We start from the raw sequence: 17787 nt of genomic DNA on the forward strand, positions 1-17787 counted from the left end.
AACTGCCTGCCATGGTTAGGGACACCACCCACTAGACCAGGTGGCTCAAAACCCTATCCACCCTAGTCTTGAACACTTCCAGGGATGGATTGCTTCTCTGTTCCAGTGTCTCACTACCCCCACAGGAAAGAATTTCTTCCTAATACCTAATCTAAATCTGCCTTGTTTCAGTTTAAAGCCATTTCCCCATGTCCTATCACGACAGACCCTTGTAGAAAGTTCCTCTCTAGCTCTGTTATTGTCCTTCCCCTTTAGATACTGAAAGGGTAATCCACCTTCATCTTAACATGTATTAGTAAGTTAGCAGGAACAGACAGTGTGTGGAGAAGAAGAAATGATCAGGCTTCTTTGAAACGTGCTGCCCTCATAAAGTCCACAGCCAAGGGTCAGTCCCATGGCCAAAGGCAGGAGGAGGCAATGGTGCTGGCAATGTCCCAGCCCCCAGACAAGGTCAGCTGTGCTCAGGGAGGATGAACTCTCTGGTAAATCAGTTTCTGCTGCTCCCATTCTCTAATCCTTTGGTCTCCAGCCCAGAGCTCTACCCCAGTGCTTTCCAACCCAGAGGGCTGCTTTTTCACTCCATTATACCTTTCTCATCCCTTGTGTTCTACATCCCCTGATCCCCTGCTGTCCCAACAGTGCCTTAGTCCAAGTTTCTTTTTACCCAATTTCTTATCCTGTCCTGTGTTTATTTGCATTAACCACTGTCACTGTTGCCACCACACTTTTTGGCTCACCTGGCCTGACCGTGCCTACTCCTATGGTCAGCTTCCCCCACAAACAGCAGTACTTGGCTCCTGCAGCTTGGATTTTGAAAACATTGTGTGTGTTTATATCCCAGAAAAGACCAAATCTAGGGAAGTTTAGTGATAACTATGTAGCAGCATTTTCTTGGTACTGGATGGGCCTTTAAGACCTTGATATTATGTTGTCAAAACTCTGAAATGGTTTGTCCTGACACTTTTGGGGTATTTATGTAGTTTGCATTGAAATATAACTCTGCAGCCCTAACATATTGGGCATATTGGGCTAGAGGTCTGCTCACTTGGGTGTATAGGAGAAGAAAGCATGGAGTGTTATGTAACATGGACAGCACATCTTAAAGAGCTACTGTTTCTTGGAGTCATGTTTCTTTCCTTCAATGTACAGAAAAAAATGGGAATTGTATGGATAATGTATTGAATGGAAGAGACTACAAATAAAATATATGACAGTCTGTAAGCGAGGCAATTTTGTATATTGCTACATATTCTTAAATAAAAATTAATAAAAATTAATATGTGTTGAAGTGCCAGAAAGCATTTGTATTTCTGATTATTGTTTCTCATGATTTTAAGGTAGTTATTTGAAGTGACATTCAAAGGTAATAATTGTGCTGTGAAGCTGTCATCACTGTTTCATCGCCTGGTATTGATTTTAGCTGATTAAAAGTGATGTCCAACTTTTGTCAGGGTTTGGTGTTGAGTACTGCTGATGGTGTTTTAAGAGCAGAACTGTGCAATTGTTAAGCTAAGTAAGAAATAGAGTGACATTTAAGAGAACTTTGGCATAAAAGTGCTTCCCTGCCAACCCTGCTTACCATTGGGAAGCCTTTAAAGGCAAAGGGTAATTGGTTGAGAGTATTAGGAGAGAATATCTGTATCATTTGAGACACATTAATGTTTATAATCGAAAGTTAATTTTAGGTACTTAAAAGTACACTCTGGTATCGTGGTAAAGAACTCCAAAACCAGCTATGCATAGTTTGAACTTTCTGACTGGTGGGAGGTACATCTAAGTGTCATTTAGAGGTCAGTTGTGCTGAGTTTCTCTGGGTGAGATGGAGTTTGGCACATGCTCCTCTCTGTTGCCCGCTTCCTCAATGGCACATGGCTTTTTGGTACTACCACTGGTGGCTGCTGTGGAGATGGTAACACTCTTGCACTAGTTTGGCTTATTCAGAGCCTCAGTGGTGACTCCTGTCACATCCTGCTTACTTCTCCTGGCTCTTCTGTGTGAGCTCAACCTCTGAAATAGAGAGAATATGCTACTAAGAAACACCCAGAGTAAAAGAGCTTAGACTAGTGATGAGATTTGGGTATTTTTTTAATTGCTCAGACAATTTAGGGGCATAAAGCATGGATATTTCATATTGGGGCACTCATTTCAACCTTCTTGAGTTCTTAAATGGAAACTGTTTATGTGTTGGTGGTATAATTTTGAACTACAGAACTCAATAGGAATGTGCAAACTAGAGAAATACAGAATGCAACCTCTTATTTAAGGAAGAGAGAGCTACAAATAACTTCTAAACATTTTCCTAACATTGCATTAACATTGCTTTTTGAAGTGCCACGTGAGTACAAATAAAAAGTTGTAAGTAAATTACTTTTTAGCAGAGGCAGTGAAAGATGAATGAATAGTAATCAGCTTGTACACAGTGTACTGTGTCAATATCAGTCTTATTAAGGAAGCCAAGTCTTGCAGTTCATTTGGGGCATACATCAGTGATAGCATCTTAAAACTGTGTAGACAGCTGGGCAGTCTCCTGGAAAGACCAGTCTTAAGGTTCCCTGGATGTTTGTTACTTCTAATTAAAGCAATCCTAAAGCCTTTGATTTTTAATAGTCCTGCATTTTTATTTGGTAAAGAAAACATGAAGTATAACCACATGGGAATTATCACACTGAATGTCCTGTCTTTTTTAAGGTCCCTTACTAGAAAAACAGCTAGTGGACTATCTTTTCTGTCTTATGATAATTATGTGCAGTTGTTGCTTTAAGGTGCCTCTCTCTAAAATATGATGTCCTACCTTGAATTCTTTTGGTAGCCTCTTAAAACCTTTGCTGATTACTTCCCTTATCTTTCTTTCTATTTAGAAAACCATTAAATATTTTCTGATCTTGCTTTATAGCTCTAGGAGAAAGTTAGCTCAATATGCTGGATTTTGCAGTTCCAGACACCTGAGTTCTGAATAAATTTGGCTTACTGTGACTGAAAATGAGTTCAGTATGCTTATCCTGACGTACATATTATACCTTTGCTAAACCATTGCCTAACAATGCAAGTCTTTCTGGTGGAGACTGGCACACTGATAGGGAAAGGGAGGAATTCACTTTCCTGTCTGTACCGTGGCTGATGTGGTCTGATCCTTACTGGTCTCTTCTTTTTTGGGGTATTTCTGTCAGTGCACTGGAAACTTTTGTATACCATATCTAATTACAGAAAGGTTTCTGCAGAGTGATAGTTCAACACCTCTTCTTACTTAACTGTTTTATGTGCGTGAATCTTTTGACTTTGTAATTTTGCTGAGTCCCACCAATTCCCACTGTTGGTGAACCAGTTTAAAGTCATATATATCACATTGTTATCAGAACTGGGAAGAATCAAGGTCATACTAAGGTATGTACATTCTGTGGGCTCAAAATTATTTGTTGCCATCTAAGTGGCTGTTTCTTTTGTTTGTGAAAACAGGCCTAGCAATGGTGAGAAATGAGTTGAAAATGACAGGTGGCTTAGTTATTAAAAAAAAACCCCTCAGTATTAATTATAAGTGTGTGTGTGTATATATATATATATATATATATGTATGCTTAATAATGTAAGAAAGAGATACCTCAATGTCATCACTTTAGCTGACTGATGCATACAGTTATACTTATTTCTCACTATTTAATTTTAATTCTTTTGTGAGGCCCTATTGCTAGAGGGAATGGGATGTAAAATTGAAAGAAAATATAAAATAGCCAGCATTGAATGAAAACTTGGGGCTACTGAGGAATATGATGGGTTTTCAATGTCCCTGTTAATCAAAACAGAAACTCTTTCCAGGGTTTGTAATCAAAAAGTTTCTCATTATTATGAAGAACCTGTATTTCAGTGCAATGCTTATGAGGCTTTAAAATGGAGGGAATGATTGCTGGGCCTTTGCATAGCAAGAGGAACATTGTAATTATGCAGTCAGAACAGAACAGTGCTCTCCTGCCCTTTTTGCTGGCCAGTGATGTTCTTGTCAGCCTGTTTGTAACAGCAGTGCCCTAACGCTCCTCTGGAATTTGGAGTTTATGTAGTGATAACATTGACTTGCACAGTATCTGCAGAAATCAAACTCTTTTCCAGAAGTATGAACAGGCATTTGAGACACTTATCCAACTGTCCCTCTGGATCTTGGTGGTGTATGCAATAACTTTATTAAGACTTGAAGAGAACCGTAAGCACGAGCTGTATCTGGAGCTCTTTTTATTTAGCAAACCATTAGGCAATGTTACAGAGATTCTCTCATATTTTTCTGCTTGTAGTGACATCATTTTTGTATTACTGTGCATACTTTTATGCGCCCTAATCTGTTATAACTCTTGGGCTTGCTGCTCTGAATGTGTGTTTATAATTCTTTTTCTCTTGCTCTCTCTTTGTCTCTAATGGTTTCTAATAAAAAGTAAAAGCACATACCTGCCATTCTCCCACATTACTGAGTGGCATCCATCACAAAGAAGCCTATGAAATGATTTTTTTGAAGATTTGCTTGGAACATAAACACAAATTACTGGTGTGCATCCATCTTTAATGCAAATTTTCCTTTTTTGTAGTAGCTCACACAGAATTTTGTAACCAGATTTGCAAGGGTAGCTCTTGCTATCGTGGTAAAGATTGGTGCCCTGCTAGGATTTGGTAACAATTACTGCAGATGCAGAAGAAACTTATGGATGTAAAGTGATATCTTAAAAGATTCTTTTCATTTTTTAGGCTACTCACCCAGAATGTTGGTCTTCTTTATGTTGGAAACTTTGACAGACCTTTTGCACAAATTAAGGTATGATTAATAAGCTGGGGGGAAGGGGGCTATTTCAATTATTTTATTTCTGTGTGATTTAGAGAACTTCAGGACTTCAAGTTATCAATATAGCTTCAGGAAAAACAATGGGAAATAGTGCTGCTTTGGTTATGTTTACAATATTCTGGATTTGCTTTTGGTTTAATCTGTACTCTTAACTTGTCAAAGAAGTTTAGTGTTTCCAATCATCTTTTGATTAATTTTGACTCTGGTTTAATTACCAGAAGGTTTTCTTGTCAGAGATATTTCAAAGCAAAGCTACTTTTGAAGCCCTGTAGTTCTTTAAGTGATCCTTGACAGGGAAGGCACTGCAGTAAAAAGCACAGATTGTTTTCCCAGTATTATTAGATTTATTATGAAAGACTCATACAATTGCTGGAAAATAATTTGCTTTTTATGACTTACTGTTTCTTTTTCTTCAGAGGACCTATAATAGCTTCCTGTTTCTAATTGCCAGTTCCTAATTAGTTATTGCCATGTCACTTGCAAACAAAAATGTTCTACAAGTATATATGGACTGATTGTGATGAGTGTCATTGATATTTTCCTTAGAACAAAGAGAGGGAGGCATTAGCATGTCATCCATTACACTGCAATGTGGAAACGTGTTATCTGTTTCAGAATGCTGAAATGTTCCCATGTCTTAGATGATACCTGTAATTATTACATATTTTGCTACTCTTGGCTGCATTGTTCCCTCCATCATGTGTATATGCTTGTGCTTCAGAATTTTAAAAACTCTATTTTAGTTTTATATCAAAATGAAACTTAATTTTGAAAACTCAGGTGTGTTCTTTTGCCATCCCTAATTATGTTACTAAACAGTATTCCCAACTGTATCTAGCAAATACATTTTACAATTTAAACCTTAATACTGTATTAAAAGTATTTTAAAATAAGAAATGCATGCTTTTCATCTTCCTATTTCCCTTTCACTCATCTCCCCAGTTCCTACGTGTGTATTATTCAGTTTGGCTAATAACCAAACAATTAAAATGTTACTTTGCATGAAACAGCTTGTTAGAAGTTTCTTCAAAAATAACCTTGTATACTTTTGTTGATACCTCTTCAGACCTGTGCTTCTTTAAAAGCTTTATAAGAGTTAACTGTTCTCCTGTTCTAAATGAGGATCTGTTTCTGCCTGCTCCAGACACTTATAAGAATATTAAGTAGCAAAATGGGGTTTTTTTCCCATGGCTGGGAAGAGTTTAAGTTCCCTGGGTGGAAGTGAGAGAGAAGAGGTGAATACCCCATTAGTTTTCTGCTGCTTGCAGTCAGCAGTGGTACCCCTCCTAATACTTTGGGCCAAGGAGAGGCCCTTGTGCTCACAGGAGAGCTGCAGAGATGCTGTACAGGATCCAGCTGCAGGACTGGGTGGCAGGCCACTTGCAAATGCTTAGGGAAAGAGGGCACTAACAGGACAAAGACAAAGCATGCTGACAGCTTCCTGCAGTTTGCATGCAGCATCTTCTCTGCTGGAAGTGGTACCTGCATCCTGGTGCCTAATAGACTCACCTGGACTTCCCTCCCTCAGTGTGCTTGAGGATTTTCCACTAAATTTTCAACATACAAAGCCATACTATCATTGTGAGTTAAGGTATTAGTTTATATCTTTTGAATCTACTGCCAAATTATTCTTTTTGGTTCAACCTAGCCCTTATATCAAGAGAAGTGATGAGCAGCCATTCTCTATTCCTGATCTTTATCATCCCCTCCACGTTACCCAGTCTTGCACCCTCCAGACCACAGGAACTTAATTTATTTAGTTGCTCCTGAAATCCTACCTGTATCTCTGATCAATTTTGTATTTTACATACCCTTCTGTATTTCTATTGTTGTTTTTTTTAGAATAGGGGATGGCATAGTGTTGAAGATATGGGCACAATAGCGGGTTTTTTTTGTGTCTGCAGTTCTTTATATATGGGACCATGCTTGGTAAATACCTGATGTACAGTTAATTTGAGTAAGTTAATACTGGACTTTCTGGTAATATATAACTCATGTAGTCTCATCCTAAATGTTGCATTTGCCACAGAATAGGTTAAGTGGATAATCAGAATAAATTTCAGTTGCTGCCTTTGAAAAACAAAGCCTATTTTCCACTTAATTACTGGAGATTACAATGGTAAGTTTGAATAAGCAAATCCCACAAGATGCACTCTATAAAATATCTTATTTTTGGAGCTATAGCAATGTATATGGATGTATGTTTGCACACTGTTGCTTTGCTTTGCTTTGCTTTACTTTGCTCTGCTTCTGGTGCTAAAAACAATGCTGCAGTGGTGAGCTGATTGGTGTGGATTATTATTACCTTGAACTGGGAAATGGCATGTAGTTAACAAAGACAAAAAGCTTTTGAAATTGAAGCTTCTCTCTGATTGCTTGAGATTCTAGATTGATTTTTGCTGCATGGCAACAGGAGGAACTGGTATAGAGTGATGGTGTCACGCCTTTATAGAGATCTTCAACACCAAAAAAAGAAAAAAGGAGTAATAACTCACACTGAGAGTTTGTGGTGCAAAAAGAAGTTTATGTACTCTGGAGATGTACGATGGTCTTTCATAACTGTTGACACAGGTTTCTTTCATTCTGCCCCCAGCACTTCTTCAGGTGTTTGATATGCTGTTGCTAATGATCCCATCAGTTAAAAGATCAGGGAACTACGTATGGTCCTTGAATATATATATGGCAGAGTTTCTTTTGAACCTTTTAGTTCAAATATGCTTTTACACACTGTGTGATAGATTGGTCCCTATTGTTGTATAAATTACCCACTCATGTTCATTTGCAAACATCCCAAGTATTACGTATTCTATTAAGACACAGCATTTTTTGCCAAATATATGCATTAAGGAATGCCCCAAACCACTACAGTCCTCTGCCAGTGTAGATTTATTACTCAAAGTGGACCATTATTAGACAGCAGTACTTCCAGTGCATTTTAGTGTACTTTCAGTTGGACAAGTCAGAATGTTACCAGGTCTTTGAAATATTCATAGTAACATATAAACTCATATATACTAGTCATGTATAGTGCTCATATATTCATGTTTCAGTTTATATGCATTTACAAAAGTGCAAAAAGAAAAGCTTCTTATCAAAGTATCCCTTCCCAAAAGCAAAACACATTTGACTTTCCAAAACTGTGCAGGAGATAATTGCAGCAATGTCTTTGATGATGAAGAACTGTAGATGGCGATTCTGGGAAAAGAGTTTGAAATAGTAATGTCTCTTCTAGGATGATTTTTCTATGTCTTTCTTTCTTATATCAATAATTCATTAATATATATTAATATTTATAATGTTTCTGAGACATAGCTGAACTGATAAGATTAACTGAAGTTACCTGATCCTCCTCCTCAACTTGCTTTCAGTGGTATCAGTAGTTGTGCTTGATAGGTGTTGGATATCTGTACTTCATTATGCAAGAGAAATGTGAATCATTCACTCCTGGAGCTTTTGAATCTTGCATCTGGTAGCAGATGGATAGAAGAAATGGGGAAAAAGAGTTTTCCTGGCTGGAGGGATCTGCCTGGAGCTTAACTCTTCTAATAATTTGCTAGTTCATTGGTATTGTGAGATTTTTTGTGTTGCTCTTTTGAACAGAGTTTATCATAGAACATTTACATTTTTGCACAGTGTTTGTGATTTTTCTTGTTCTAGGGTAATATTTAGTGAGTTTCAGTAAGTTCAGTGACTTGTATAAATGATGGCAGTTTCAGTTAGCTTATGAGACAATTAATTATTTCAAAATTCTGCTATGGTAACGGCTTCTAATTTTTTTCCCAAGGGGAATGTTCTTTAAAGTTATATTGAAGGAATCAATTTAATAGAGGCTAGTTGCTTTTAAAAATTGAATTTTGTTTCTAAATAAAATTATTCTAAGTTATTGTTTCATTCCAACGTCCATTCAATGGTATGGTAGAATAGTTTCACCATAGATGTTGGCTTTCAGTATCTTCTCCCATTTAAGCTATGTTAGTAGTAGTAATAGTGGTGGTTACTGTCACTTCTGCTTTCTTTCAAAGATGTCTGGAGCAATGCAATGATATGCAGCTTTCTTTGGATCTTAAACGGTTTAGGACCAGTGGTTTTCTTATTTATTAAACACCTCTTGAAAATTTGATGTAATGAAAAAGGTTTCTGTAAGTAATAATCTTGATCAAGAAGGTAAAGTATTGTCATCAGCTGGAATTAACTGGCAAGCTTTCTTTTTATATTTCTTTTATATTTTTTCCCTAAATATTGTTAGTATTTTTTTTGCTAACAGGGATGCTATTAAAGCAAAAACTTTATCATAGAAATTTTGTGTTTAATAGAAGTAACTAAATCTATTGTCTCAGTATACATAATAATTGCCCAATGGAAGGGGATGTTACTGGGGTTTTATGACACATTGTTTTTAAACTTGAGAGTTGATCAATAGATTACAATGAAAACCTAGCTACACTATATGCAGTAATTATATCTATAAAGAAAATCATACTGCTTGATCAATGTATTAGGATTGTCAGTTTTTGTGGTTCAGTTCCTAGTAGCTTCAGGGGTTAGGGGAAATGGTTCAGTACACTGTGTTCTCCATTATTAATAAGTCATGAGGCTTCTGGCAGTCTTTACTATGAGCTAATGACTAGTTTCATTTTTTGGCTTTCTTAGCACATTAAATTACCATTTAAATAAAGATTAATTACTACTGCTTTATTTTTAGTATTTTAAGAGTAGTTATTAAAAGTTTCATAGTAACTACTACTTTATTCAAAATAGAATTGTTCGATTTGATAGAATACGAGGACAGTTATATTGAAAAGAATATTTTGAAAATAATAATGTGTTGTTAGTATTTTGTTTTTTATTATAGGATCCCAGTGGAAAGATTCTGAGTTTTAAGTTTGCTTCTGGGGAATTTGCTGCTGTGGTTACAGCAGTCTTGCTGTCAAGGACTAGCAAGGAATCAAGATCTCTGCTCTGACCTGCACGTCAGTAGCCCTAATCTGTGATTTTATTAAACTTGAGAACAGTGTTGCTGATTGCTGAGACAGCTAAGCTGACCACCTGCACTCCAGAATTGTAGTTTGGTTCTAAGCTATTATTTGTCCAGCTGTCTCATTTTCCCTCAGCAAATACACTTTTAACTTAAAACATGTTAAAGCATTATAAAATTCTGCCAGAGAGAGGCCTTACAGCAGGTAATCACCCCAAAATAATTTCTTTCATCATATCAAATCAGAACCTGTAGACTCTCCAGATACAAATCCATCTACCTTCGCTTTAAGATCTGCAGGCAATAGCTCAGCACCTCAGATAATTTACAGTAATGTTCCCATGAGCTGAACCATGAGCTGAAACCTCATGAACATAGCTGCCTTACCTTTGTCCAAACACCTGGGATGAACTGATGTCTGAGAACCAGGTCAGACATAATTCATGGCTCCTGCAGCAATGTGAAACCTGTGTAGCTGATTACTGAAATGATTGGCCACAATTTACCAAACAATCCTTTCCTGAAGAAGAGGGAACAGGAATGAATTTATGGTCTCGCTGCTCTTAAGAGGTTATTTTTTTAAGGTAGGATAAACTGCTGATTTCTCAACTGAAGCTAGCATGTTTTTCTTCCCTGAGTGATAATGGCTTCTACTATGAATGAGTGATCCCAAAGCTTGGGATACCCTTGTTTAGGGTACAGCACTTCAGACTACTCCAAATGTAGAGAGAGGATTAGTCCAACTTTCACCATGCAATAAATTGCTGTCCAGACACAGCTCCATAGTAGCAGTGTGGTCTGTAAAGTTTTTTAGCAAAAAATGTTTAAAAGTTTCCCCTTTGAACGTGCTGACAGCCACTAAGAGTACGTTGCTGTCTTAATTTTTTGATGCTTTGCTTACTGGACTTTCATACATAATCACAGAGATTTTTGTGTCCACTACCAGAGCAAATAGTAGAGCAAAAGAATTTTTCATTTATCATGGTCAAGTCATACCCTGAATTTTGTTTCTATAGTCTATCTCCCCTTCTTACTGTTTTGTGCTGTTACTGTGTTTTATGTGATGTGAAATACCATAGAATATGACCTAGGGAAATCATGTCTTCAGCTTGAAGGTGGTATAGCCCTAGAATCTCTGAAGTGAGGTGTTCCTGAGAAAACAGAAGTGCTGATTTATCTCTGTTTGGTTCTGGTTGTTCACATTGAAGACAAGTAATTTCAAACTGAAAGAGACATCACTAGCTTGAACAGGGGCCTGTCAAATTAAAGACAAATAGCTGTAACCTTCGTTAGCTTAGCAAGATAGTGTCAGAGAAGGATTGTTTCATCTTCTTATTACCAGAGTTAACATGGACAGTGAGGGGAAGAAAAATGTGAGAAAATTATTTTTAGCTAGGAAAGTAATGATAGGACAGCAAATGTGTTATCCTGGACAGAAATAATTTTGTTTTGAAAGCTGAAGAATGTTTTCAGAGCTACAGATCTGTATCCAACCTCCACTAGGAACAAATACCTTGAAAATACCTTGACAGTTTTGAGAAGGAATGTGATAATTACATGACTTGGTAATTGTGAAAGAAGAAGATAAATCCAGGTAATCTGAGTCCCTACATTTCATTAAACACAGTCACTCTAAATTAAAACACACAGGATGAGGATAAAGCTGTATAATCTGCCTCTACTGAAGTTCAAACTGCATCTTTAGGACAAAGTAATCAACATTAATTATATATACTTGTTACTGTTAACAGTCTTCCAAGAGAACTGGTGGGTGGCTCTTACGTTTTATAGAGTGTTGTGGGATGTTACAGCAGGATTTTCATATCCTCTTGCTACTTGCTTCTTCCAGAAGCTGTACTGGGCATCGTTGGAAATGCTAGTATTGGGCTGTTGAGAAACCACGGAAGGAAATCCTTCTCTTTGTTTTTATTATTCTGTCTTTTGTGGTAACCACCTATACTTGTGTGTCATGCAGAAGTCAACACATGGAAACAGTTTTAGCACCAGAACATAAAAAAATAGGGCTGATGGAGAGATAATATGTCAAAATAAATTTCTCATTATAGTGGGGATTTAGGATTTTGTCCTAATGTTTATTGGTACAATGACAACGTACACTCTTGTGGGAAGTCTGTATGGGTCAGTGCACTTCCAACTCATGGGAAGTCATACAATGCTGAGATAATTCCTTTTGGAGTCTGAACCTGTCCTTCTCCACTCCTTCCTTTGTTCTGCACTATTTCCACATCATTGACCCCACAGTACTGGGTCAAATTCAGCATCTATTTTTTTTTTATCTTCAGGGTTCTCTGAGATACATGAAAAGTTACCGGGCATAGGGTTGTGGACTGTGTTTGCCTTTGGCAGGAATGATGAAAGGTTTTACATTAAAGATAAAGTTAATGATTTTCAACAGCAAGGTGGTTTTCAGGAGAACACCGTAGGACTTGGAGTGAACTTGGTGGAACCTAGAGTACTTAGACATCTTGGAATCTTCTGTCCCAAGCTCAAGATGCCTTTCTTTGTGTCCTAAACAATAATCTGAACATATTCAATAACTGAATTCTGAATACATGAGAGCAGTAACAGAATCCATGGGAGGTTCTGCCCTACCCACACAGTTGATATCTTGTAGAGAAGGTGAGGGAGGTGCTAGGGAGAATGTAGTGAACAAACTGCAAGTTAGAAAATGTAAGGTGCTAGCAAAAAATCACCAACTGCTCATTCCTAAATTACATGTTTGTTAAAGGTAGAGAATTTAGCTCATTTTGAAAAAGGCACTTTTGAACTACTACTTTGAGAATTAATTAGGAAAGAAAAAAGCATATGACTTAATTCTTTATCCCTTGAGATCTTCCTTACCTTTCTCTACATCTTGACATTGTTTGTTGCAGCTTTTCTCAATCATATTTGCTTCACTTAAGGGCAAGAGGTCCTGACTGCCTGTGTGTTTCTACAGATCCTGGAATATTAGAGCTCTCAGTCCTGCCTAGGAGTGTTAGACACCAATAATAGAAATAAATATTAATATATTATATATTTGCATTTATATTACAGTAAAAGTCAGTGGACATATTTATTCTCTGCAGACATATTAAAGAGCAAAAATAAAATGCTTTTTAAAAAAATCCAGCCTTAGAACCGGTGATGTAAACAGAAAGAGAATAACTATAAAATCTGCATTAGCACTGCTAAAACTGAAGCAGTGATTCTGTATGCTGTCACAATTGCTGCCCCTAAGAACAAAATGTTAATGAGCTATAATTTATAAATTCGCTCTCTTCTGATGTATCAGGCCTCATTTTGCTTTTTGTTATGATTAAAGCTATGAATTCATTTGAAAAAATCGTTCTCTGTAAAGCATGCAGTGTTCCATAGAAGTCCACAGAATTAGGAGTATTACCTCTGGAGTTTTCTCTTGTTGCTGCCAGAAACATAGAATAATTGTTTTTTGTTTAGGAATATGATTTTTGTTGAGGTTTTTTGTTGAATTTTTGGGTTTTTGGGGGCAGGTTTTGTTATTTCAGCTCCTAGTAGTGTTTTTTGAAAAGAAATCCAAGTTTGTTCTTGGCAAGCATGGGGTGAATTAAGCCTTCTGGAAAGGTTAAAAAAATAGTTAATTGATTTTAGGTCTTAATTTATTGGATATTTTTTGTTGTTTTCTATTTACCTCTATGTTAACTCTGCAGAGAAAAAAAAAAGCCTTCAAATGCTTTTCATGAGTATTGTAAAAATGAACAGATTGCAGTTTTTTCAAGCCTTCCATTTTCTTGGGCTTACAAATGCATCTTAGCCATACAAAATCATTATGATCATACCTCATTTCTCAAAAAGGTTAGAAAAACAAGTGCTCAGAAAGGAACCTCAGCAAGTTCAGTAGCAGCAGATTCCGAGCTGTGCACCAGGGGCAGAGTGAGCTGATGCCTTGGAGTGGCTGCACAGCAGCTCTGCAGAGCAGCACTGAAGGTCCCAGTGCCACAAGCTGAGCTGAGGCAGCCACGTGCAGGGGCATTGGGAAAGGCCAAGCACACCTTGGGCTGTCTTAGCCAGAGCATTGCCAGCAGTCCAAGGAAGGTCCCTGTTCTCTGCTCAAGTGTTTCTGAGAGATGCCTGGGGTAACTGCACAGCTCTGGGCTCCCTGGGGCAGGAGAAGCCACCCCTCTGGAGTGACCTCTGCAGGGGTCATGGTGAAGGGAAAAGCGTATGGCCTGTGTGGAGAGGTTAAAGAAATAGGGTTTGCTTAGGAGAGAGGGGTAAAGGGGGCACTCATTGCAATCCTCCTTCATCTGAAGTGAGATTGCAGAAAAAAGGAAAGTCAGACACTTTTTAGAGGTGCCTGGGGAAGGATGAGCAGGAAAATTCCAGTTGGATGTAAGAAAAAATTTGCATTGAAGTTGGTGGGGCACAGCAGCAGGTTTCCTGAAGACACTGTAAAACCTCTGTCTGTGGAGGTTTTCAAAGTTAAACTGGAAGAGACCCTGAGAAACCTGACTCATCTTTGAAGTTACCCAGCCTAGATCAGGAGGCTGGATTGGGTGTTGGCTGGGTGTCCCTTCTGACCTGAATTTTTCAGGTTCTGTGGCACATTAAAGTATAAGCAGTCACTGCTGTGAAACTTAACTAGTTCATAAGGATATATTATAGGAAACCTTAGAGTTGGATGTTTGTGAACCTCTGCTGTTACTGATTGAATAGCATACATTAATTAATTTCAGCATACAGTATTCCCGTCAGTTCTTCCTTCTTATCTTTTCCGATGGCTGTGACCACAGCTTGCATTATACAAGGCTTTCAGTACTTCCATTCTCAGTATCTTGGGATCTTGCTTGTTATATGTTTACCTTGAAAGTGTCTTTTTTTCTCATAACACAAAAAATACAAAAAAATGCACCCTTTTTCCATTAAGAGTTAGAATTGCATTATATTCCAGAGATCCTATGGTCCTCTTTCGAAGAACATGCTGTGTTTTCTTCACTAAAATGTTTATTTAGAAGAAGAAAGATGGGTGTTTTACTTTGAAGTCATTCTGCAGCTGTTTCCCCATAATGACAGTATGGATTTTTTAATGGAGTATGCGGTATATGTTGAAAATAAAGCATCTCTGTCTTAATCTAAAAATTTGTGAGTCTAACTGGAGCTGAGAGAAGCTGGTGTTCTTAGGAATGTGTCTAAAACTCAAGAGGTTTATAGATTGTTCAGAGCCATATAACTAATTTAAAAAGAAATATAGCAAAGAAGAAAAGAAATTGAAAGTGGCAGCAATAGCTATATTAGGAGCAAAGCTCAGGAGTAAAGGGCTGGAAGAAGAGTTGCCTGTGAGTAGCTGCTGGATGTAAATGAGCCAAGAGACTTTGTAAATGTGTCAAATGGCTTGTAAGTGTTGTGCATTAGTAAGGGAAGAGGGTGTGCAACAGCATTACAATACAGGATACCTGAGGGAACAACACTTGCATATATGCTGGGCGGTCAGTCAGGCTATCTAATTCATACCTTCCCTTCCCCTACAGTCTTGTCTGTGGCCCCTGTTCCAGCAGCAACACCCTTGAAAAAGCCTCTTGTAAAAGCCTCCAGAACTAATCCCTGAGACCAATAGTAATTTCTTCTTCAGTGGTTTTGGTTGGGGTACTTTTGTCGTACTACCCAAAAGATTAAGCCAAAGACCATTTTTTTATCACATTAGAGATGTTTGATTTGGAGATTCCCATTTCCTCTTGTTTGATAAGTCATGAGACTAGTGGTGTTTGGTTTTTATTTTTTGTGGGGTTTTTGTTTGTTTTTTTTTGTTTGTTTGTTTTTTTGGGTTTTTTTTGGTCTCAGCATTCCTTCTTGAATTCATTTGCTTTCTTACCTTACTGGTAATTTTCCAAGTATTTACCAGTGACCCCCTACAGATACCATTCTGAGAGGTACAGTCAAACAGAAAACTGGATTTTCAAAATGGTAAAGAGATTGCTCTTACGGTAGCTTTCTGTGGCCAGCAGTATGGAAACATACTGTGATAAATGTGAGCATTAGAACATGCAGATTATGTCTCATTATAATATCACATTAATAGACAGTTTATTTTCCACTTTGAAAAGATGGCAAAACAAAAGGCTTAAGCTCTGTTTCTGAACCATAAAGTTATTGCTCACTACCAGCTAAAAATTGCTGTGAAAGATCCTGGAAATGAAGGGTTTGTTTTAGCAATAGATGAGCATAGATATTGCAGATATTTCTCATCTGCTTTGCCTTGAGCCTTCATACTTGCCACAGTGGAATAACTGATCAAGTCATTTTAAAACTGCCAGATTTCTTGTGCTGTAGTGCAAGTTGTGCTTTGCTATTGTCCTTGTCCTCTTTGTCACATTGTTATTTCACAAGCTTCAGTGTTTGAGAGTGTTCTGGCTCCCATACATGGGTGATTTGGGGTTGGCAGCATCTTTTGTTTTGCTTTCTTATGTTTTACAAAAATCATCTGGCAGAGAGAATGATTTGTCCATGATGATTTTAAGCTCTTGAACATGGTAATTTGTTGCTGCAGCTGTTCTTCTGTTATAACTGCATTGTCAAACCTGGTTTGGGTGTGCCTCTGCACATAGAGAGTGTAATTTGTTCTGAATAATTGAGGATACCTTGATGACAGCAGCTGTTTATGGGGCCAGCTCCTATGCTTGAGTGAGTGGCAGTAGGGACTGTTTTTTCCTTTGATGTAGACATCCCCACGCTTAGTTTCTATAAATGTGATTGCATTTGCATTTTCTTTTGACTAGAATATAATACTCAGACAGTATGGCAGTGTGCTCAAGTTTCTAGGAGTTTTAGGCAATTTAGGAAACTTATTGCAGATAATTGTCTTCTCAGAAAAAGTAGTGCCCTAAATTTGTATGTCATTATTGTTTTCATCAAAAAATACTCATTTCATACCCTGTCTGTGATCATAATTGTTCTTTATAAATATGTTCTGATTTTTGAAATAAGTTCTTCATCTTTTATTTTCTATTAGAGGCTTTTGTTGGTAGTGGAGCAAACAAAATAAAGGCAGTGGGATGGATAACAGTCAAAGAGAAAAAATAAATAAAAAAGTAGATTCTAAGTAAAATTATAAATGTCAGACTCTATGAGAAATTAATTCTAATTGAAAGGGGCAACAAAAGATGTTTTAGGCATTTCAACAATTTCTTAGTTGTTTATTGTTTTAAAGAATGAGAACGTCAGCCAAGATCAGGCTTGAGGGGGGGGAAAGAAAGCAAATTGTTACTGTACAGTTTATAGGCAGAGAGTATCTAAATTTATTAGGCTTTTTAGAGGTGAATTATTTTGAATCTGAACTGAACAAATGAGGTTGAACTTGATAAATGAGCTTGAACTTGTAGTACCTTTGCGAAATGCAGATGATAATGTCTTTAAAATAAATTACTCATGAATAAATCAAGATGTTGAAGTTGCAAAGGGTGAGAGATGGTATAATAGGGAAATTCTTAGACTAGGAAATTGTTTCTGAGACCTTTCTTTATAGTATATGTAAAATGAATAGTGAATATCATGAATGAGAAATATTTTAAATGTCAGATACTGATAACATTGGCCAAAAAGCAGTTGATGGCAAAAATTATTGTATTGAGAGGTACTGTGCTGGTTTAGGGCTAGTAAAAGGCAAATGCAGATTAAATTTAGATAAATGAAGAAGAATAGAATTGCAAACAATAACACAGAAGGTAGAAGAAATACCAAATGAGATAATTATGCAGGATATCAGCCTTGAAAGGAAACGGGGTTGTAGATAATATCCTGTCTAATTAGAATACCTATAAAGAAGGTCATGTGATCTAATTTCAGCCACCATAGACCCTGCAGGCTCCTTGTGTAGGTGGTGGAAAACAGTGGAATCCAAGGGTGAGCCTGGGATGCTCTAAAAAAGTGCCTGATGGTTGTCCCACTGAATCTTTCAATCACTTTCTAGAGGTGCCAGCCTCTCTCTGTGAATTACATATAGAAACTAGCTGAATTTTAAGTA

The 17787-nt window shown here is 37.3% G+C and overlaps 1 protein-coding gene across 1 annotated transcript in view; it reads left to right on the forward strand.

Annotated features, from left to right (window-relative positions):
• The window catches only part of RNGTT (RNA guanylyltransferase and 5'-phosphatase), a 170227-nt gene that overhangs the window by 131479 nt on the left and 20961 nt on the right, over positions 1-17787 (forward strand). Inside the window, exon 14 of the mRNA XM_059469021.1 lies at positions 4723-4789. Within this exon, the coding sequence (XP_059325004.1) occupies positions 4723-4789 (67 nt within the window). The remainder of the gene's footprint in view (positions 1-4722; positions 4790-17787) is intronic.

The sequence above is a fragment of the Ammospiza nelsoni genome, chromosome 3 (genome assembly GCF_027579445.1).
Source record: "Ammospiza nelsoni isolate bAmmNel1 chromosome 3, bAmmNel1.pri, whole genome shotgun sequence".
Lineage (NCBI taxonomy): Eukaryota > Metazoa > Chordata > Aves > Passeriformes > Passerellidae > Ammospiza > Ammospiza nelsoni.